Source organism: Chiloscyllium plagiosum, chromosome 6 (genome assembly GCF_004010195.1).
Source record: "Chiloscyllium plagiosum isolate BGI_BamShark_2017 chromosome 6, ASM401019v2, whole genome shotgun sequence".
Classification (NCBI taxonomy): Eukaryota; Metazoa; Chordata; class Chondrichthyes; order Orectolobiformes; family Hemiscylliidae; genus Chiloscyllium; species Chiloscyllium plagiosum.
In genome coordinates, this window is record NC_057715.1 from 58,551,257 (window position 1) to 58,575,637 (window position 24,381).

General features: G+C 40.6%; 1 protein-coding gene across 1 annotated transcript in view; it reads right to left on the reverse strand.

Annotated features, from left to right (window-relative positions):
* ddias (DNA damage-induced apoptosis suppressor) overlaps positions 1-23,306 on the reverse strand; it is a 37,909-nt gene extending 14,603 nt beyond the window's left edge. The window contains exons 1-4 of the mRNA XM_043692693.1: positions 23,266-23,306; positions 22,632-23,042; positions 8,595-8,715; positions 498-659 (exon numbers count right to left, since the gene is read on the reverse strand). Coding sequence (XP_043548628.1) covers positions 498-659; positions 8,595-8,715; positions 22,632-22,647 — 299 coding nt within the window. The 5' untranslated portion in view covers positions 22,648-23,042; positions 23,266-23,306. The remainder of the gene's footprint in view (positions 1-497; positions 660-8,594; positions 8,716-22,631; positions 23,043-23,265) is intronic.
* Between the last annotated feature and the right edge of the window lie 1,075 nt (positions 23,307-24,381).

Sequence of the window (24,381 nt, forward strand, 5' to 3'; positions counted from 1 at the left end):
CAGTTCTGTATCCAAATGGCTAGTTCTCCCTGTATTCCACGAGATCTAACCTTGCTAACCAGTCTCCCATGGGGAACCTTGTTGAATGCCTTTCTTAAGTCCATATAGATCACGTCCACCGCTCTGCCCTCATCAAATCTCTTCAAAAAACTCAATCAAGTTTGTGAGACATGATTTCCCACGCACAAAGCCATGTTGACTATCCCTAATCAGTCCTTACCTTTCTAAATACATGTACATCCTGTCCCTTGGGATTCCCACCAACAATTTGCCCACTACCAATGTAAGGCTCACTGGTCTATAGTTCCCTGGTTTGTCCTTGCCACCTTTCTTAAACAGTGGCATCACGTACTTTCGGCTGTGTTTTTATTTAAAGAAAAAAACTGCAGAATATCATCACTATACTTCAATAATAGTGTATTCTTTAATGAATTGTTAAACCTTATTAGCAGGGCTGATGGGGTTACCAAGCCATCTAAAACTTTATAAATTTTTACCTCTGTAGGCATCCTGCTGTTTCTCCAAAATAGGGTTCAAGGCAGCTCCCAAAGACAGTAATATTAAATAGGTCATTTTTTCTGGCAACTTTGACAGAAAGCCTGTATCTGTAATGCATATCCTGTGCTGTGGACACGTAACCATGTTTTAGGCAATGGTACCTAGAGAAAGAAAATTGTTGAGAGACGATCATGACAGGTATAACTCAGATTCCAAAAGAGACACCTTTTTGTGCCTCAAGCAGCAAATGTGTACACATTCACCTATGATTAAGACCATAAAAGAACATCTAAATCAGTGAGTAAATCTGCTATCTTACAAATTAACAAAAGTAAGCTATTGTCAAAGTGCTTGTTGACAATTCACTTGGAAGTTTCTTCGGCAAAGAATTAAAATGAAAACAATTCAGCCCATCTTTGATATGGGAAATATAAATTCAAACTGAGAACTTTACAGAAAGTTACACTGAAATATTCTTTTTTAAAAAGTTGTTCTTGGAATATATGTATTGCAATTTATTGGTCTTCAAAGAAAGTGGTGAACCATTTTCTTGAACTGCTGTAGTCAAAGAAGTGTAGCTACATACACTGCTGCTAGGAAGTGAGCTCCAGGATTTTGTCCTGGTGACAGAGGAGGAATAGTACGTACCTAGGAGGGGAACTTGGAGGTGGTGTTCCAAACCACCTTCTGTCTCCTCCTTCTGGATACAAAGCAGCTTCAGGATATTGAGGCTGAGTATGAGTGGGCAAGAGCATGGCCAATAGAGTATAATGTGGACGAGTGACAACAAAGCCGCATTGGATTGAGTGTGGAATTAGGAGCCCTACCAAAACTGGAATCAATGAGAATCAGGGGTGGGGAGGTCTGCAGTGGGGGAGACTCCTTCTGGTGGCATGGTGGTTCACTGGTTAGCACTGCTGCCTTATAGTACCAGGGGACCTGGGTTTGATTCCACCTTGAGCGATTGGCTGTATGGTGTTTGCACATTCTCCCCATGTCTGCTTGGGTTTCCTCTGGGTGTTCCAGTTTCCTCGCTCAATCCAAAGATGTGCAGGTTAGGTGAATTGGCCATGCTAAATTGCCTATAGTGTCCAGAGATGAGCTGGTTAGGTGGATTAGACATGGGAAATGCTTGGTTACAGGGACGGCACACAGGGGCTGGGCCTGCGTCTGGGTAGGATGGTGGGTTAGTGGGGATTTGATGGGCAGATGGCCTGCTTCCACTCTGTTGGGATTCTATGATTCTTTTCAGCTATTTCAACATTGATTATCACTCCATCATAAAGTTAGAAGTGGGGATGTTCACTGATAATTACACAATGTTCAGCACCATTCACAACGCCTCATTTCCTGAAGATGTAGCTAATAGAGTTAAAGGTAGACAAGTCTCCTGGCTCTGATGAAATGCATTCCAGAGATGGTGATAGAAATAGCTAATGCACTTGTGGTAATTTTCCAAAATTCACTGGACTCCAGCAGATTGGAAAATAGCAAGTGACACCACTGTTTAAAAAAAATGAGGTAAACAGAAGGTGAGGATTATAGACCGGTTAGCTTAACCTCTGTAGTGGGGAAAATGCTTGAAGAAATAGCAACATGTCTAGATAGAAATTGTCCTGTTGGGCACATGCAGCATGGGTTCCTGAAAGGCAGGTCATGCTTAACTAATCTTTTGCAATTCTATGAAGACATTACGAGCACGGTAGATTTCTAAAAGGCATTCGACAAGGTACCGCACAAAAGGCTGCTGCATAAGATGAAGATGCAAGGCATTACAGGTAATATATTAGCATGGATAGAGGATTGGTTAACTAATAGGAAGCAAAGAGTGGGGATAAATGAGTGCTTTTCTGGTTGTCGATCAGTGACGAGTTGTGTGCCTCAGGGATCAATGTTGGGATTGCAATTATTCACAATTTACATAGATGATTTGAAGTTGGGGACCACGTGTAGTGTGTCAAAGTTTGCAGATGACACTAAGATGAGCGGTAGAGCAAAGTGTGCAGATGACTGAAACTTTGCAGAAGGACATTTAAGTGAGTGGGCAAAGGTCTGGCAGATGTTAACAAATGTGAAATCATCCATTTTGGTAGGAATACCAATAAAAAGGACTATTATTCGAATAGTAAAACATTGCAGCATGCTGCTGTGCACAGGGACCTGTGCATTATTCACAGAAGGTTGGTCTGTAGGTGCAACAGGTAATTAAAAAGGTAAATGGAATTTTGTCCTTCATTGTTAAAGGGATTGAATTTGAAAGCAAGGAGGTTATGTTGCAGCTGTATAGGGTGCTGGTGAAACCACACCTTAAGTACTACATACAGTTTTGGTCCCCTTACTTGAGAAAGGATATTGGCACTATAGGGGGTGCAGAAAAGATTCATTAAGTTGATTCCGTAGTTGAGGGGGTGGGCTTATGAGGAGAGACTGAATAGACTGGGATTACATTCATTGAAATTTAGAAGAATGAGGGGGGATCTTATAGAAACATATAAAATTATGAAGGGAATAGATAAGATAGAAGTAGAGAGGATGTATCCTCTGGTAGGTGAAACGAGGACAAGATGGCATAGTCCCAAAATTAGGGGGAGCAGATTTAGGACCAAATGGAGAAAAAACTTCTTCACCGAGAGGGTTATGAACCTGTGGAATTCCATGCCCAGCGAAGTAGTTGAGGCTTCCTCATTGAATGTTTTTAAAGCTAACTTTTTGAACAGTAAAGGAATTAAAGGTTATGCTGAGAGGATGGATAAGTGGAGCTGAGGCCATGATAAAGATCAGCCATGATTTTACTGAATGGCACAGTAGGCTTGAAGGGCCAGATGGTGTACTCCTACTCCTATTTCTTATGTTCTTATGTTCTAACTGCGTGTAGCTTCCCGATTTGTCTCCCTCCCTTTGTTCCTGTGAATGTTACTTGCTACTGATCATGTTGAATGTTCAAGTCTTGTTCTATACAGGTATGAACTGTTTCAGTATCTCAGGGGTTGCGAATGGAACTGAACACTAATCGTTAGTGAACATAACAGTTTTGATCATATGTAAGAGGAAGGTTACTAATGAAGCAGCTGAAGATTTTTTGGATTTAGGGCATTACCCTGAGGAACTTCTGCAATGAAGTCCTCAAGCTGGCTTTTAACAACCAAAACCACCTTCCCTTCTCTTATGTATGACTCCACCACTGGATACTCTCTCTCCTCGAATCAAATTGCTTTCTAGTTTGCTTTGGTCATTGATGCCAGACTTGGTCAAATGCAGCTTTATTGAAACAATCTCTCTCACCTCACCATTGCAGTTCAGCTCTTTTGTTCAGATTTGGAACAAATAAGGAGGTCAGGAGCTGAGAGACCTTTGAGGAAAAACCCTGCAGGCACCTTGCCTCTATTCCTGATGAAGGGCTTTTGCCCGAAATGTCGATTTTTCTGCTCCTTGGATGCTGCCTGACCTGCTGTGCTTTTCCAGCACCACTCTAATCTAGCTCTTTGGGGAACCCAAACTAAGTGTCAATGAGCAGGCTGTTGCCAAATTAATGCACAGCACTACCAATCACGCTTCCCTGATGGTTGACTAAGTAGACTAATAGTGCATACAGTAATTGTTCAGCTTTTTAGCAATCCAAAACTATGTTAATATTTGAAATACACTGCAACATATTCTAATTACTAGTAATATTTTGATAAAATGCTCAAACTGCAGAAATTCCAAGGTCCTACACACAGCAAAAGATGAATCAGCGGAAGCACAGGAGAATATAAAACCATACTTGGAGAATACTTATTATATATGGTATTCTATATCTAATCAAATAACTTACAACAGTCATGTCTCTGCTATCATTAATGAGTCATCCTATATTTTATTTAAAGCTTTTGGTATACTCATTCTTTAGAACAGCTCCATTGACTTCACTGGATGCCAGTACTACGGCCTAGTATGGAGGTGGATATGGAATGACTGAATAAAGAAAAGTACTTTCCATTGATTGAGACCCATAGATTAGAAATATTATAGAAAAATAATTACTTCAACGGCAAAAGTGGGTACTGTAGATGCTGGAGATCAGAGTCAAGATTAGAGTGGTGCTGGAAAAGCACAGCAGGTCAGGCAGCCTCCGAGGAGCAGGAAAACCAAGATTTCAGGCAAAAGCCCTTCATCAGGAATGAGCCCTCATAAAATGCTCAAACCGTCGGTTTTCCTGCTTCTCGGATGCAACAATTACTTCAAACAGATGACTGGCTGAGTACTTAATTCAGATATAATTCTCTTGTTGTTCATTCACAATTTTGTCATGTTATTAAGTGAGATGTAGTTGAGAAGCCTATGGATACAATGTTTGATTTAGCAATTTTGCTAAGTTCTGACAAGTTTTACATCTTGCAGGTGCATATTATGTTTGATTAAAGATCGTGGTCATATACAGACCTCTATTTTGCAAAGCAAGTGAATCAAAGAGGTGAAACATTGATGAACTTGGTGTTGATGAGGCATTGTGACAATTAACAATATTGTAGTAAATGTGCACATTGAAAACAGGTCTGTGAAAAGTAACTTAAGTACTTAGTAAGGAAGCACAAATATAATTAACTGTAACCACTAAATGCAAGGCAAAATGTTAAAGACTGACAGGATACAACATGTGAATACTTCACCTTATCACATCCATTGGATATCCTATTGTGCTAACCATTTTCTGTATCTCATCTAACCATGTGGATAAACACAAGATCTCCCAAAAAGCAAGTCAGATTTAACTGAAAGCTAAACCGTGTAGGTGGTTTGTTAATCTGCTAACCTCCTATCTGATCCTGAGTTGGACATTCAACATTATATCTTCTCCATCACTTCCATAGTATTGCCTGTCTTTGTGCCAGCCTCAAACCATCTGCAGCTGCAATATCTATTCATGCCTTTTCTGATTTCAAATTCAACTATTCCAATGGTCTCTCAGTCAGATGTTTTCCCTCACACTCTATAAACTGAACCTCATTTGAAACTTTGTTCAAATCCTTCCTTGGTCTTCTATATCTTGGTAACCTCCTTAAGCTCTCTGCAAATTTTGACTTCTTCCAATTGTAGCCTTTTGGAACACAGAAATATATAGAAAAAAATAACAGTATAGAAAGGGGATATTTAGGCCATCATATCTGTGCCAGCTGAACAAACTAGCCACCATTCTAATCACAATTACCAGCACATGGGTCTGTTTAGCTCAGTTGACAGGATAGTTGGTTTGCAAAGCAGTGTAATGCCAAAAGCATGGATTCAATTCCCGCACTGCTCAAGGTTACTACAAAGGGGTCTCCTCCTTAAACTCATCCATCAGTTGAGGTATGGTGGCCCTCAGGTAAAATAACCACCAGTCGTTTCTCTCTAATGAGAGAGCAGCTCTATGGTCTGGTAAGACCATGGCAACACATTACCAATACTTACCAGCACATATGTGGCCTTGCAAGTTACAGGGCTTCAGGTGAAACCCAAATTCTTTTCAAATGAGTTGAGGATCTCTGCGTCGACCACAAACTGTACAGTAAATTACAACCGCTCCCTTTTCTTCAAACCCCTACTAACTCTTCTACTAATCGCATTAAAACTTACAGCCTGCTAATTGAGCTTTCTGCTAGAGGAAACCGGTTTCTTTCTATTTATTCACAGGATGAGTGTCACTGACAGGGCCAGCATTTATTGACCATATCTAGTTTCTTGAGAAGATAGTGGTGAGCTTCCTTCTTGACCTGCTGCAGTCCACATGCTGTATAGTGCCGTCAGGCAGGGTATGCCAGGACTTTGACCAGGCAACACTGATATTTCAAAGTCAGATGGTGACTGGATTGGAGTGGAACTTGCAGTGATGATGTTCCTACGTATCTGTTGCCCTTGTCCACTATCCATGCACTTCGTTCTTCTGTACATCTCTCTTATGTCACCTCTTAGACTCCACTGTTCTAAGAACTATCCAATCTTTACGTATATTATAAATTTCCAGGTCTTGGAACATTCTTGTAAATCTCCTCTGGACTATCTCTGAAGCAATCATATCCTTCTTGCAATGTGCTGACATAAAATGCTAGCTGTGGCCTAACTGATGTCCTTTATTGTTCCAGTGTTGCTTGCTCTTGTATTCAGTATCTCATCCAATGAAGAAAAGTAACTTATATGCCTATTACCTATCCTGCCAACTTCAGGGACCCTGTGAACATACACTGCAAGATGTGAACTCTTTCCCTTCTCAGTACCCTCCCCATTTATTGTTTACTCCTTTTCTTTGCTTGTTCACCCCAAATGCATAAAGTTACACTTCTCCAGATTGTATTCCATTTGTCTCTTTTTCAACTACTCAACCAAACTAAAAGGTATAATCCTGTCATTAACAATCTAACTGTACCATGAACAACTGGCTAATCTGCATATTTTTCAATCATACCCTTCCCCACCCCCACTTAAGACTAAAAGGGACAGAAAAGCAAACTCCAGTGAAACACTATTGGAAAGCACTTTCCAACTGCAAAATATCCGAACAGTCAATCCTTACAGCATCCTTGGCTTCCTTTAATATCCTGCTCTTGCGATTTATCCACTTTCAAGGAAGTCAGTCCTTCTAGTACTTCCTGTCGAATTGTGCTTATTTTATCTGATATTTCGCACTCATCTTTACTGGGAATGTCTGCATCATCCTGGTACTTTGTCAAGACTGAGAAAAAAGTACTCATTTTGAATCCAATTTACATTTTGCACATCCACCCACAAGTCACCATGTATATCTCCGAAAAGTTTACCTCTTTGCTTGGTCATCTTCTTGCTCTTAATATACTGACAAAACATCCTTTGATTTTCCTGAAATTTACTAATGTTTTATCATATCCTCCATGTACTTACCTAATTTCCCTTTTCACTTCACCCCTGGATTTTCTATATTTCTGTAAGGTTCCTGAGTTTTGATTGTTTGAAGTTTTTTTTTCCCTTTATCTTACATGGTACGCTTCTGGTTAGTTAGGGGACTCCAGATTTGGTAGTACCACACGGTTTATTTGAGGGGACATGTCAACATTTTATCTGTAGGATCTTACTTTTGAATGTCTCCTACTGATTTACCACTATCTTTCAAGTAGCTGTAACAGTCCACTTGAGCCAGATCTTCTCTCAATTTTATAAAGTTTGCTTTATCCCAATTTAGAACTTACTCCTGCTCTATATTTATTCCTTTCCATAAAGTTTAATCTAACTATATTAAGTTATTGTTTTTAAATGGCGTTGTTTCAGAATAGCTGGTTCTGACACTTGTTCTTTTTTGGAATAATGCTTTTTGATATTTGCAGCATTTATACTGGAACGTCTCAACTTGAAGATAAAAAGCATTTGATCAGTAACACCTATAGTGTGTGCTGGTTATTGATGTTAGTTTGAACTCATACAATATGATTAACTTTCTACATTGATTCTAGTGACTTTTTGGGACAGCTTTTGAGACAGAAGATAAATTTGCAAGTCATTATGGATTCTCCATGATACCACACAATACTGTATACAAAGGAATAATTATGCAATGAGTTGATTGTCAACTTGCTTTTTTCATAACTGATAAACATGGGTTTAATCCTAGGACTGCCTCATATAGGAATTGAGGAGAAAGTGAGGTCTGCAGATGCTGGAGATCAGTGCTGGAAATGTGTTGCTGGAAAAGCGCAGCAGGTCAGGCAGCATCCAGGGAACAGGAGAATCGACGTTTCGGGCATAAGCCCTTCTTCCTGAAGAAGGGCTTATGCCCGAAACGTCGATTCTCCTGTTCCCTGGATGCTGCCTGACCTGCTGCGCTTTTCCAGCAACACATTTCCAGCTCATATAGGAATTGCTCAAACTCAATTTGATTACCAAGGTCACAAATTTCTTACAGGAAAAAACATCCCCACAGTTATCCTGTCAATGTTTTCAAGTCAAATTAACCAGATCATAAAACATTCTCATAACCTCCAAATGCTATGAGGCTTCAGTAAAATCTATAGAGTGAAAAGATAATTTATTTTAAACAGAGGTATACGTAGAAGAAAAATAGACAAGTATTTACTTTGATCTGAACATATACTGTCATTTCAACTTCATACCTCCCAAGATTTAAAAGCAGCCGGGATCCACATTCATAACAAGCTGGATACAGAAAACAAGTATCACGAAGACATAATATTGAAGCAACAATGAATGATCTCTTCATATTCATGTGGTTTCCTAAGAAAAAACATACAATACAAAAAACATATCGTTAATCTTTCTTTTTTATTAAGTTCAAATTTTGAAATTCTTCAGTTAAAATTTTCTAATAGGGAACAATAACAATGTTTGTCATGGTCAAATGATGATAGACTGATATTGATTTGGATTTGACTTCAGAATAAAACTGTTAGGCTGTAAAGCCTTTCACAATTACAAACCTCAAAAGGCCAATGTTGTTTTACTGTAAAATTGAATGTAAGCTGCAGAATGAACTACAGAAAGACCATTGGACGTGCAGTCCATTTGAAACTAAACCTTTTTCCCTAAATGATGAATTTTGTAAATAAGTCCTATGAAATGCAATTATGACATAATGGAACAAAGTACAAGTAAAACTGCAGTTCAATCATAAGTAATGTCTCAAAAGCAAAGAGGTTCTTCTGCAGCTGTACAGGGCCCTGGTGAGACCACACCTGGAAATTTGAGGAAAGACATTCTGGCTATTGAAGGAGTGCAGCGTAGGTTCACGAGGAATGGCGGGACTACCTTACGCTGAAAGACTGGAGCGACTGGGCTTGTATACCCTTGAGTTTAGAAGACTGAGAGGGGATCTGATTGAGACATATAAGATTATTAAAGGATTGGACACTCTGGAGGCAGGAAACATGTTTTCGCTGATGGGTGAGTGCTGAACCAGAGGACATAGCTTAAAAATACTGGGTAGACCATTTAGGACAGAGATGAGGAGAAACTTCTTCACCCAGAGAGTGGTGGCTGTGTGGAATGCTCTTCCCCAGAAGGCAGTGGAGGCCCAGTCTCTGGATTCATTTAAGAAAGAGTTGGATAGAGCTCTCAAAGATATTGGAATCAAGGGTTATGGAGATAAGGCAGGAACAGGATACTGATCAGGAATGATCAGCCATGATCATGTTGAATGGTGGTGCAGGCTTGAAAGGCAGAATGGCCTACTCCTGCACCTATTGTCTACAAAGCATTTCACAATTGGCAAAGAATCGATAGTCACAGGTGAGCTGCTGGAAAACTGGAGGTTGGCTAGCGTGGTGCCACTGTTTAAGAAAGGTGGTAAGGACAAGCCAGGGAATTATAGATCAGTGAGCCTGATGTCGGTGGTGGGCACGTTGTTGGAGGGAATCCTGAGGGACAGGGTGTACATGGATTTGGAAAGACAAGGACTGATTAGGGATAGTCAACATGGCTTTGTGAATGGGAAATCATGTCTCACAAACTTGATTGAGTTTTTTGAAGAAGTAACAAAGAGGATTGATGAGGGCAGAGCGGTGGACGTGATCTATATGGACTTAAGAAAGGCGTTCAACAAGGTTCTCCATGGGAGACTGATTAGCAAGGTTAGATCTCATGGAATACAGGGAGAACTAGCCATTTGGATACAGAGCTGACTCAAAGGTAGAAGACAGAGGGTGGTGGTGAAGGGCTGTTTTTCAGACTGGAGGCCTGTGACCAGTGGAGCGCCACAAGGATCTGTGCTGGATCCACTACTTTTCATCATTTGTATAAATGATTTGGATGTGAGCATAAGAGGTACAGTTAGTAAATTGCAAATGACACCAAAATTGGAGGTGTATTGGACAGTGAAGAAGGTTACCTCAGATCAGATGGGCCAATGGGCTGAGAAGTGGCAGATGGAGTTTAATTTAGATAAATGTGAGGTGCTGCATTTTGGGAAAGCAAAACTTAGCAGGACTCATACATTTAATGGTAAGGTCCTCGGGAGTGTTGCTGAACAAAGAGCCCTCGGAGTACAGGTTCACAGCTCTTTGAAAGTGGAGTTGCAGGTAGATAGGATAGTGAAGAAGATGCTTGGTATGTTTTCCTTTATTGGTCAGAGTATTGAGTACAGGACATTGGTTAAGCCACTTTTCGAATATTACATGCAATTCTAGTCTCCTTCCTATCGGAAGGATGCTGTGAAACTTGAAAGGGTTCAGAAAAGATTTACAAGGATGTTGCCAGGGTTGGAGGATTTGAGCTATAGGGAGAGGTTGAATCGGCTAGGGCTGTTTTCCCTGGAGCATCGGAGGCTGAGGGGTGACCTTACCGAGGTTTATAATATCATGAAGGGCATGGATAGGATAAATAGACAAAGTCTTTTCCCTGTGGTGTGGGAGTCCAGAACTAAAGGATTTAGGGTGAGAGGCGAAAGATATAAAACAGAGCTAAGAGGCAACTTTTTCACGCAGATGGTGGTACATGTATGGAATGAGCTGCCAGAGGAAATGGTGGAGGCTAGTATAATTGCAACATTTAAAAGGCATCTGGATGGGTATATGAATAGGAAGGGTTTGGAGGGATATGGGCCAGGTGTTAGCAGGTAGGACTAGATTGGGTTGGGATATCTGGTCGGTATGTATGACTTGGACCAAAGAATCTGTTTCTGTACATCTCTGTGACTCTACGTGTTTCAGGAGTGCAGTCACACTGTCTTATAAGCAAATATTGTTGCCAATTTTCAATCTACAAAGTCTCACAAACAGTAATGAAATAAATGAATTAATTAACATTCAACTCAGTTACTGACAGCATCTTCTGGGACTTTTTTGCAGCAGAAAGCAGCAGGAGCTGGCGGAAGTGCAAGAGACCCCAGGGGAAGTACCTGTCAGGAACAGGTTGAATCTCTTGGAAACTGTAGAGACAAACGTCACTGCCAGTCCGAGAGGCGGTCAGGTCTGCCAATCAGAAATTGGCGTGGAGGCAGAGCCGAGGATTCAAACATTACACAGAGCCATGGTAATAGGGGACTTCATAGTGAGAGGGACTGAAAGGGGTTTCTGCAACAAGTGGGATTTGAGGATGGTGTGTTTTCTGGTGCCAGGATAAAGGACATCGCAGACAGAGTGCAGGAAATCCTCAAGGGCGAAAATGAAGAGCCAGACGTGGTGGTGCATGTCAGCACAAGTGACATTGGGAAGAAGAGGAGGGACATTCTACATTCGGAGAACTCGGAAGAAGGCCGAAAAGCAGGACATCCAGGGTGGTTATCTCCAGTTTGCTTCCAGTTCCTCGGAGAGGATAGGAACAGGGAGATAATGGACTTGAATGTGTGGGTGGGGAACTGGTGTAGGAAGCGAGGATTTAAATTCTTGGATCACTGAGGTATGTTTAGCGGTAAGGATAAATTATACAAGAGGGACGGGTTGTACCTTAATAGGTGGGGGACCAGCATTCTGGCAGGTAGGTTTTCCACTGCAACACAACTGTGTTTAAACTAAATAGTGGGGGGAGAGGACAAACTGGCAGTTTAAGAAGGAAGTTAAAGAGAAAGTTAGAACAAGAGAAGTCAAGACAGACAACGGAATCAATGGAGCTGAAAACTCAAAAAAGGATCATGCCGTAAGGTCAAGTGAAATAGGGATTGATAGGAAGGGTGAGGGAAGTAACAAATTAAAAATATTATATACGAATGCATGAAGCATTAGAAATAAGGTGGATAAGCTTGAGGCTCATTTGGAAATTGGCAGTTACAATGTTGTGGGAATAACTGAGATGTGGCTTCAAGTGGACAGGGCCTGGGAAATGAATATTCAAGACTATTCGTGCTATCGTAACGACAGACAGACTGGCAGAGGGAGTGGGGTGGCCTTGTTGATAAGGAATGATATTCAGTCCCTTGCACAGGGGGACCTAGAATCAGGGGACGTAGAGTCAGTATGGATAGAGCTGAGAAATTCTAAGGGTAGAAAGACCCTAATGGGAGTTATCTACAGGCCCCCAAACAGTAGTCTGGATGCAGTGTGTAAGTTGAATAAGGAGCTGAAACTGGCCTATCGTAAAGATATTACTACAGTTGTTATGGGGGATTTCAACATGCAGGTAGACTGGGAGAATCAGGATTGTACTAGACCCCAAGAAAGGGAGTTTGTGGAGTGCCTCCGAGACGGGTTCTTAGAACAGCTTGTGCTGGAGCCTACCAGAGAGAAAGCAATTCTGGATCTGGTGTTATGCAACGAACTGGATTTGATCAGGGACCTCGAAGTAAAGGAGCCATTAGGAAATAGTGACCACAATACAATAAGCTTTAATCTGCTGTTTGAAAGGGAGAGGGTAGAATCGGAAGTGACAATATTTCAGTTGAATAAGAGGAACTATGGAGCTATGAGGGAGGAGCTGGCCAAAGTTCAATGGTGCAATATCCTAGCAGGGATGGCAGTGGAACAACAATGGCAGGTATTTCTGGGTATAATGCAGAAGATGCAGGATCAGTTCATTCCAAAAAGGAAGAAAGATCCTAAGGGGAGGCAGGGGTGGCCGTGGCTGATGAGGGACGTTAAGGACCATATAAAAGACAAAAGGAAAAAAGTATAACATAGCAAAGATGAGTGGGAAATTGGAGGACTGGGAAGCTTTTAAAGAACAACAGAGGATAACTAAAAAGGAAATATGCAAAGAAAAAATAAGGTACGAAGGCAAACTGGCCAAAAATATAAAGGAGGATAGTAAAGGCTTTTTTAGGTATGTGAAAGGAAAAAAAATGGTTAAGACTAAAATTGGGTCCTTGAAAACAGAAACGGGTGAATTTATTATGGGGAACAAAGAAATGGCAGAAGACTTGAATTGGTACTTTAGATCTATCTTCACTGGGGAAGGCACGAGCAATCTCCCAGATGTAATAGTGGCTGAAGGACCTGAACTGAAGGGAATTTATATTTGGCAGGAATTGGTGTTGGAGAGACTGTTAGGTCTGAAGGCTGATAAGTCCCCGGGACCTGATGGTCTACATCCCAGGGTACTGAAGGAGGTGGCTCGAGAAATCGTGGATGCATTGGTGATCATTTTCCAATGTTCTATAGATTCAGGATCAGTTCCTGCGGATTGGAGGGTGGCTAATGTTGTCCCACTTTTTAAAGAAAAGAGGGAGAGAGAAAACAGAGAATTATAGACCAGTTAATCTTACCTCAGTGATGGGAAAAATGCTGGAGTCAATTATAAAGGACGAAATTACAACACATCTGGATAGCAGTAACAGGTTAGGTCAGAGTCAGCATGGATTTATGAAGGGGAAATCAAGCTTGACTAATCTTCTGGAATTTTTTGAGGATGTAACTCTGAAGATGGACGAGTGAGATCCAGTGGATGTAGTATACCTGGACTTTCAGAAAGCCTTTGATAAAGTCCCACATAGGAGGTTAGTGAGCAAAATTAGGGCACATGGTATTAGGGGCAAAATACTGACTTGGATTGAAAAGTGGTTGGCTGACAGGAAACAAAGAGTAGTGATAAACGGCTCCCTTTTGGAATGGCAGGCGGTGACCAGTGGTGTGCCCCAGGGATCAGTGCTGGGACCGCAGCTTTTTACAATGTACATTAATGATATAGATGAAGGTATTAAATGTAATATTAGCAAATTTGCTGATGACACAAAGCTGGGTGGCAGGGTGAAATGTGAGGAGGATGTTAGGAGAATATAGTGTGACCTGTACAGGCTAAGTGAGTGGACGATGCATGGCAGATGCAGTTCAGTGTGGATAAATGTGTGGTTATCCACTTTGGTGGCAAGAGCAGGAAGGCAGATTACTACTTAAATGGAGTCAAGTTAGGTAAATGGGCAGTACAATGAGACCTAGGTGTTCTTGTACGTCAGTCAATGAAAGCATGTATGCAGGTACAGCAGGCAGTGAAGAAAGCTAATAGCATGCTGGCCTTCATAACAAGAGGGATTGAGTATAGAAACAAAGAGGTTCTTCTGCAGCTGTACAGGGCCCTGGTGAGACCGCATCTGGAATATTGTGCGCAGTTTTGGTCTCCAAATTTGAGGAAAGATATTATGGCTATTGAGGGAGTGCAGCGTAGGTTCACGAGGTCAATTCCCGGAACTGCAGGACTATCTTAACGCTGAAAGATTGGAGCGACTGGGCTTGTATATGCTTGAGTTTAGAAGGCTGAGAGGGGATCTGATTGAGATGTATAAGATTATTAAAGGATTGGACACTCTGGAGGCAGGAAGCATGTTTCCGCTGACGGGCGAGTCCCGAACCAGAGGACACAGTTTAAAAATAAGGAGTTGGCCACTTACAACAGAGTCGAGGAGAAACTTCTTCACCCAGAGAGTGGTGGGTGTATGGAATGCTCTGCCCCAGAAGGCTGTGAAGGCCAAGTCTCTGGATACTTTCAAGAAAGAGTTGGATAGAGCTCTTAAGGATACTGGAATCAAGGGTTATGGGGATAAGGCAGGAACAGGATACTGATTGAGGATGATCAGCCATGATCATAATGAATGGTGGTTCTGGCTCAAAGGGAAGATTGGCCTACTCCTGCACCTATTGTCTACGCGCGCACACGTACACAGACAGAACTGGAAACTCAGAAGTTGCTATCATTGATTCTGCACTTCTCCATGGGCTGCTCTTGGCTGAAGTTCTCCAAGCTGCAATTAATTAATTCTCCCAAACATTAATTATAAATCACTGACTGTAAGGACTAATTCATTTTACAAAAGCCATTGTTTTTGGTCTCTGCACCAAACTCTGTTCCCTAGTGACTGACTCCTCCTCTTACCCTGAGAACAGTGAGAGTAAGTCAGATTGTTCACAACCTTGATGTAATGTTTATTTTCAAGTTGAACTTCCAACCTCATTTGTGCCAGCACTCAGACTGCCTATCCCTACCTCTAATGTCATCGGACTTTGCCAAACGTGGGTTGCCTGGTGTTGAAATCATCATCTATCCATATTGACAAGAGAAATGTACTTCTGAATGGTGTCTCACAATCTGCACTCTGTAAAAGTAAGGTCATCCAAATCTGATGCTGGTGTCTTAACTTGCAGCAAGTCCCATTCCCCCCTCATTCCTGTACTCCCTGACTGACACTGGCTTCCAGTCAAATAATATCCTGACTTTAAAAGTCTCATTCAAGATTTCAAATCCTCATATGGCCTCATCCCTCCCTGAATCTTGTAGTCTACTCTAGACCCACAATTGAGACCTCTATGCCTCTCTAACTTGCTTACCTCCTTCATACATTCCTTAAAAGTTCTTTCATTGACTATCTTTGGTTATCTGACACAATAGGTGTGTTAGATGGTGACTACCTTGCAACACCCACCACCAAGGTAATTCACCCAATTATGCATTAATCTGTTTAAGAGATGACAATTTCTTTACCTATAGACTTTGACAATGGCTTTCTGGGTCACCCGGCTAATTTGAGGCTGGCAGCTTCTGGATCCAAAAGGCAGCCAGTTTAGACCTACTCCTCAGTGATACAGCAACAATCCTTTTATTTCTTCTTTTAGTGGGGCAAGGGAAATGGTTTTCAGTGGCCATCCTCCTGACCGCCATCTACACTTCTGATTATCTCATGATTGGGGCAACTGGAGACCCTATCAAATCCAGCAGGAAGGTCACCTTGGTTTCCTAACTGAGAAACCAGACACCTTTCTCATCTGTTAGAAAGACAGGTAATTGGGCAGGTGGCAAGTTGAGAGCTTTAAGGGGCTATTAATTAACAGTTATTGGCTGGTTGAGAAGGACCTTCTAATCAAGAAGGTTGGTGAGGTGGCAAGGAGGGTTTGATTATTTCACCAGGAGCTACCCATCTAATTAGTTTCTTTCTTTCCAGGCAGGAGAAAATTCAGCTGATCTGATAATCCTCAATTCCAATTTCATGTCTTTTCCCAATAACCCTTGATTCCCTTACTTATTAGCCTTAAATGTCAGCCTTAAATATAGCTAATGACCCAGTCACAACAACCTTGGCAATAAACAATTCCATTAATTCACTGTCTTTTGACAGCACAAATTCTTCTTCATCTTGGTTTTAAATCTCTCATTCTCAGATGGTGCCTTCTGGTGCTAGACTCTCCCAGTTCTCAATCCGTGTCACAGAATTGTTATAGCACAGAAGGAAGCCATTCATGCCTTTGTGCCTACAGCAACTCTTCAAACGAGCATATGAGCATCATTATCTAATATCAATCTCCTGCTTTTTGCCCCACACCCTTACATGTTATTTCTAACCAAAACAAATCATCCAAAGTTCTCCTGAGTGTCTCAACTAAACCTGCCTCCGTTACATTTCAGGGCATGCATCCCACACTACCCCTGCTTCTTTTGCACGTTAATTTAAATTTATGCCCTCTTGTTCTTGTATTTTTATAATTGGGAACAGTCCCCCCCTACTCCATGCAGCCCGCTCATGATTTTGAAAACCTCTATTAAATCTTCTCTCAGCCTTCTTCTTGCCAAGGAGAACAGTTCCAACTTTCTCAAATTACCTCATAATTGAAGTTTCTATTTCATGGAGCCCTTCTTGTAAACCATTTCTGCCCACTAATGCATTCATATATTTCCTATAATGTGGTGCAAAACCGTTACAAAATACTCCAGCTGAGGTCTAATAAGTGTCCTATATAAGCTCAATATCACTTCCTTGCTCTTGTTATTCTATGCCCTATTAATAAACATTGTTGCATTATTAACTGCTCTCTCCACCTATCATAGTCATACAGCATGGAAACCCCCTTCTGTTCGAATAGTCCATGGCAACCAAGTCCCCAAATTAAACTAGTCCCACCAGCCTGTGTTTGGCCCATATTACTCCAAACCTTTCCTATTCATGTACTTATCCAAATGTCTTTTAAACATTGTAAATATAGCTGCATCCACCATTTCGTCCAGCAGTCCATTCTGCACATGAACCACTCTGTGTAAAAAGTGTCCCTCATGCCATTCTTAAATCTTTCTCCTCTCACCTTAAAAATATGCCTCCTAGTTTTAAACTCTCCCACTTTAGGGAAAAGACCTTTGCTATTCACCTTATCTATGTCCCTCATGACTTTATCAAAACCCATCAACCTCCCACGGTCCAATGAAAGACCTTTCAGCCTATTTTTAGAACTCTCATGCTCCAATCCCAGCAACATTCTGATAAATCTTTTCTGAACCCTCTACAGTTCAATAATTTCCTTCCTAAAACGGGCAACCAGAACTGCACACAGTACTCCAGAAGAGGCCTCACCAATATCCTGAACAACCTCAAATTTTGGTCCCATCTCAAGGTCTGAGTAATGAAGGCAAGCATGCTAAATGCCTTCTTAACCACCCTGTCTACCTATGACACAAATTTCAAAGAATTATGTACCTAATCCCTTAGGTCTCTGCTCTACAACACTACCCAGGACCCTACCGCTAATTATTTAAGTTCTACCCTTATCTGTTTTTACCAAAATACAATACCTCACATTTATTCAAATTAAACTCCACCTGCCACTCTTCAGCCATTGATCCAATATAATCAAAGATCTCTTTGTAATCTTAGAAAACCCTCTTCACTGTATCCCCAATTTTGGTGTCAATTGTAAACTTCTTAATTATACCTCCTATATTCTCATCCAAATCATTTATATAAATTACAAACAAAATTGGGCCTAGTACTGATCTTTGCTTCCTGATCATAGGCCTCCAGTCCAAAAACAATCCATCCATCACCACCCTCTGTCTTCTACTGTAAAGCCAATTCTGTATCCAATTGGCAAGTTCACCCTGAATCCCATGTGATTAATATTACTCATCAGTATACCATGTAGAACCTTATCAAAGGCTTTAGTAAAGTCCAGGTAAACAACATCTACCGCTCTGCCTTCATCAATCTGTTTGGTTACTTTGTCAAAAAACACGATTTCCCTTGCACAAAACCATGCTATCTCAAACCATTCCTTCACCCACCAAATGAATGCAAATCCTATCTTCCAGAATCACTTCTAACAGCTAAGCTATAACCGATGTCAGACTCTCACGTCTACAGTTCCCAGGCTTCTTTCTAACTTAAAGGCACAACATTAGCCACCCTCCAGTCCTCTGGTACCTCACCTGTGGTTATAGATACAAATATTTTTACTAGAAACCTGTAATTTCTTCCCTAATTTCCCACTTGATCACATCCTGGAGATTTATCCACCTCTGCATTTTCGAAGTCCTCCAACACTTCCACTTCTGTAACGTGAACTGTTTTCAAAATATATATATTTATTTCTCCGTCTTCACCAACATCTATTTCTTTCTCCACAGTAAAAACTGGGCCGAAAATATTCATTTAATATCTCTCTCAGTTTCTGCTGTTCAACACAAAGTCGACTTTGTTGATCTTTAACGGGCCCTACTCCATCTCTAGTTGCTCTTTTGCACTTCATGTACTTGTACAATCTCTTTGGATTATCCTTTATCTTATCAGCCAAGGCTATCTCATATCTCCTTTTTGCCTTCTTAATTTCCCTCTTACAAATGCCCCTACTGTTGGAAAAGATTCATTTGATCCCAATTGTCTCTATCTCATACATGATTATTTTTTATTCTTGACTGGAACCTCAATATCTATATTCATCCATCATTCCTTAATCTTATTAGCCTTACCTTTCACTCTAACAGGAATATAATGCTTCTAAAATCTCATGATCACACTTTTGAAAGACTCTTACTTGTCAGCCATCCTTTTACCTGCGAAAGGTCTACTCCAATCAATCAATCTTTGAAAGCTCCTGACTCATACTATTAAAATTTGCCTTACTATAATTAAGAACTTTAACTTTTACAGAAGGCTTATCCTTTTTCATAATTATTTTAAAACTAATAGAATTAGGATCACTTGTCCCCTACTAACACGTCAGCCACTTGATCTGTCTTATTTCCCAAAAGAAGAAGGTCAAGTTTTGTTCCTTCTCTAGTTGGAACATATATACATTGATAAAGAAAATTTTCTTGAATACATTTAACAAATCCTTCACCATCCAAAGCTTTAACATTATGATTGGGGCCACTAATGCTCGGAAAATCAAAATCCTCTACTCTTACAACCCTGCTGTATTAGAGGTCCAGCTGTTCACAATATATATCAATAATTTGAAGGTGGTGACCAAATGTAATATCTACAAATTTGTAGATGACACAAAGAAAAGTAGGAACATACATTCTGAGGGAGATGTAAAGCAGCTTCAAGAAGATTTGGACAGGAAAAGTATGTGGGCAAAATAATGGTAGATGGAATATAATGTGAAAAATGTGAGGTTATCCAATTTGTTAGGAGAAACAGACATGGAATATTCCTTACATGGTGAGAGGTTGCAAGTGCAGATGCAAAAAGGGATTTAGGCGTCCTCACCAATAAGTCACTGACGTAAACATGCAACAAGCTATTAGGAACATTAATTGAATGTTAGCCTTTATTACAAGAGGATTAAAGTGCAATTTGCTTCAATTGTATGGAAGCTTGGTTTGACGGTGCCTGGAGTAGTGTTTGCAATTTTGTTCTTTTTAGTTTAGGAAGAATATTATTACCTTAGAGGGAGTATATGCAAGGCTCATCAGATGAGTTTACAGGTTGAAGGGAGCATCTTACAATAGGGTCTTTAGGCGAACTAGGCCTGTATTTCCTGGAACTTTAAAGGATAAAAGGCAATCTCATTGAAACCTACAACATACTTAAAAGGGATAGACATGGTAGGTGCAGGTAAGTTGTTTCCCCTGGTTGGGAAGTCTAGAACTTGGGGACACAATTTCAAATAAAGAACTGTCACTTAGGACTAAGATGAAAATTTATTTACTCAGAGTTGTGAACCTTTGGAATTCTCTACCCCAGAGGGCTCTGGAAGCTCAGTCTTTGAGTGTGTATAAGGTAGAAATTGACAGGTTTCCAATTACCAAAGAGGTAAAGGGTTATGGGGATAGTGTGGCTAAAAGGTATTGAAATATTCAATCATTTATGATTGTATTAAATGGTGGAGCAGGCTCGATTGGCTGAATGGCTACTCCTGATCCAATGATTTGAGGGCTATTTCTAAGTACACACGATCAGTGAAATATTGCAGTTTTGAACTGGAAAGGCATAAATGAAACATAGTTGAGTGGGTATTGCTCAGTAAGCCTAATTTAATCATGAAATTGACGACATATTGTGCAAGGCCTTTAGGATCCTTGAGTAACCTTGTAATGTCACAGAGCTACTCCACACTGGGGGTGTCATGAGCACAATGTAGGTAGAGTTAGTTAGGATGTGTGAGAGAGAGCTTGTGGGAAGTACATGTAGAGAACAATCTTTCAATAATATAGCACAAAGTTTAATGTCTGGTATTAATCTGAGTGCTTCAGTAGCATATATGCTGAGGCAAAGGTGAACTTGAACAACATGTCACAGATTAATGGAGATGGCACAAATATATAGCGACAACACACAAAATAGGAGCAATAGTAGGTCATTCAGCCCCTTAATCCTGTAACATCAATCAACAAGATCATGACCAATTTTGATTTTTAAAAATGCCTCTACTAGTTCTGGGCTCATGCAGTAAAGGAAGCATCCTTTCCACATTCACCTTGTTAAGACAACTTAGAATCTTAATCAAGTCATCCTGCTGTCTTCTAAACTCTGCAAACAAGTCCAGCATGTCAAACTTATCCCTGTAAATAAACTCACTTATTTCAGATATTAACCATGTAAATAAAACAAAGAAATCCAGGTTCTGGAAATCTGAAATAAAACTGAAAATTGCTGGAGGAACCATGCAGTTCTGGCACCATCTGTGGAGAGAAAAGAGTTAATGTTTTGAGTCTAGTGACCCTTCTTCAGAACTGATACCATCTGGGAAAATGTGTTTTTGAGAGAGAGAGAGAGTTAGAGATAGAGATAGAAATAGAGATAGACAGACAGATAGAGACAGAGAGAGAACAGCAAGGAAGGTTACTTCAGTGTACAGCGGGATCTTGATCAGATGGCCAATGAGCTGAGTGGCAGATGCAGTTTAATTTAGCTCAATGTGAGGTGCTGCATTTAGAAACGCAAATCATGGCATGACTTATACACTTAATGGTAAGGTCCTGGGGAGTGTTGCTGAACAAAGAGATCTTGGAGTGCAGATTTATTGTTACTTGAAAGTGGAGTCTCAGGAAGATAGAATAGTGAAGAAGGCGTTTAGTATGCTTTCCTTTATGACCCGAGCATTCAGTATAGGAGTTGGGAGATCATGTTGCAGCTGTAGAGGATATTGGTTAGGCCATTTTTTGGAATATTGTGTGCAATTCTGGTATCCCTCCTATAGGAAGTATGTTGTGAAACTTGAATGGGTTCAGAAACGTTTTACAAGGATATCACCAGGATTGGAGGGTTTGAGCCATAGGAAGAGGCTGAATAGACTGGGGCTATTTTCCCTGGAGTGTCAGAGGCTGAAGGTGACCTTATTGGGGTTTATAAAATCATGAGGGACATGGATAGGGTATATAGACAAAGCCTTTTCCTGGGTTGGGGGTGTCCAGATTAGAGGGCATAGGTTTAGGGTGAGAGGAGAAAGATTTAAAAGGGCCCTAAGTAGCAACTTTTTCATGCAAAGGGTGGAGCATGTATGGAATGAGGTGCTTGAGGAACTGGGAGGCTGAGACAATTACAACATTTAAAAGGCATCTGGATGGATATATCAATTTGAAGGATTTAGAGGGATATTGGTCAAGTGCTGGCAAATGGGACTAGATTAATTTAGGATATCTGGTTGGTATGGATGAGTTGAACTGAAGGGTCTGTCTCCGTGCTGTACCTCTATGACTAAGTCAGCTCCAATGTACTTAATTTATTCCTTAAATGAGGAGACGAAAACTTAAGCTCATTTGGGGTGAAATGTAATACCACGACTGTCAATAGTCTGGTTTGACTCCAATTTCCAAAGAAAGGAACGGAGTTAGCAGCAAAGCCAAAATAAAATGTCTTTCGTCTTTCCGGTATTTATTTGGAGGATTTCTGCTCATCCCGTATGCAATGTCAAATAAGTAATTAGATAATTTAGAGAATGAAGGGATCAACTAGAACTGTAGAACTAAAAACTCTCCATTGTGCGATGGTATTCACCCAAAACAGACCATGGAACATTTAAGAACACAATGACAGATTAACGGACGCTCAACGATTCCTGTAGAATTACCTGGTTTAAGATACATGTTACATTATCGGATGTGATGGTACGTCCAACATAAAGAGTTTGTGTATATCAATACCGACTGGCACTCTCAGTGGCTGACTCTTAAACATTACTGCGATCACTGGGTTTTAGATTTTTTTTCTCTCTGAAATTCCCGCCGGAAGTATCCAACCAATGAGATTTTCTTCTGTCCGTCACTTTTCAGGTTCCGGGTGGCTCGGCTCCGGCGCCATCGGTCCGGACAGATTCCGTTCCGATTCCGTTCCGGGTATCGGTCTTTGAATTGTCAGGGGTTCCGAAATGGAGTCACAAACTGAGTAATGAAGAAATATTTATGGCAACTGGTGGGTCAGTGTGAATCAGACATGGGTTGGTACCATAATGATGATAAAATAAAACAAAGAACTGCGGATGCTGGAAATTTAAAACAAACACAGTTAATGTCGGATAAACTCAGAATTAGTGTTTTGAGTCCAGTAATACTTAAGAACCATATCAAATGCTACCAGGTATAAGTTATAGGGTTAAAATTGTGCAGAATAAGGGAACAGGTGTTGCTTCTGCAAAAGCTTACATTATGAAATTAGGCTGAGCCTGCCAATACTAAACAGTGATAAGTGAAAACAGGTAGAATTACCTATGACTAATAGGGCAGAGCAACTGTGTGGCGGGATGTACCAGTAACAGGAGAATAGTGTGCCAGTCGTAGGAGGGATGTGGCCAACGGATGGAATTTAGTTTGGCAGGATGATCGCACGAAGACAGCAAACTATGCCAGGATAGTCACATATAAGGAATAACATAAATAAGAGTAAGAGGCGACAGGCTTAGAGTAATGGGAGAAGTAAACAGAGGCAGAGAGAAGCTAGACAAAGGTGGAGTGAAGCTAGAGCTTGTGATGGGCTATGCACTACAGCAAAAGTAACCGATGAGGTGAAAGGGGAGGACCGAGAGATGCAGCTGAACAGCATAAATCAGAATGTAACCCTCAGATCGGGGTGCTTACTCGTTAGGCACCCGTTCTTGCAAGTATTTATCAATAAAATTCGCTGCTTCAGAATTTGACTCGGACTGAAATTTATTAATATGAGAGTTTTGTTTCTCACACTAGGCATACTGAGTTTCTCTCACATTTTATATTTTCCTACTTACATCATCTGCTGTTTATCTATTTCACTCTTTAGTTCTCCTCAATAATTGGCTATTAAGCTGCAAGAGTACGAATATAGAGACAAAAAAACTGCAGATGCTTGAAGGTAGACTAGTAGGAGGCTGGAAGAAATTTCAGCCTCCTGCTAGAGTACGAATATGGCTCAGATAATATAAATTACTGGAAAATCTCAGCAAGTCTGGTCGCATCTTGGAGAGAACTCACAGTTAACATTTCAAGTCTGATGACTCTTCTTAAGAAGAACTGTTCTGTTCTGAAGGTCACTGGACCTGAAACACTAACTCTGTTCTCGCTCCAAGATGCTGCTATTGAGATTTTCCAGCAATTTCTGTTTTTATTTCAAATTTCCAACATCCACTGTTCTTTTGTTTTTTTTTTTACAGCTTATTCAATCTCACCATATCATGGAAGGAATTTCAATGATGATGCAGCTGGATTAAATACCCTGCCATTTAGGTAGTAATTGGAAATTATATATTTTAATTGTAACAGGTCGTGTTTATCTGTTGAAAATTCACATGTTGCCTTCAAATAGACTATGGCAGAAAATGTGTTTTTAGGATTTGGAACTGCTTGCTTCTA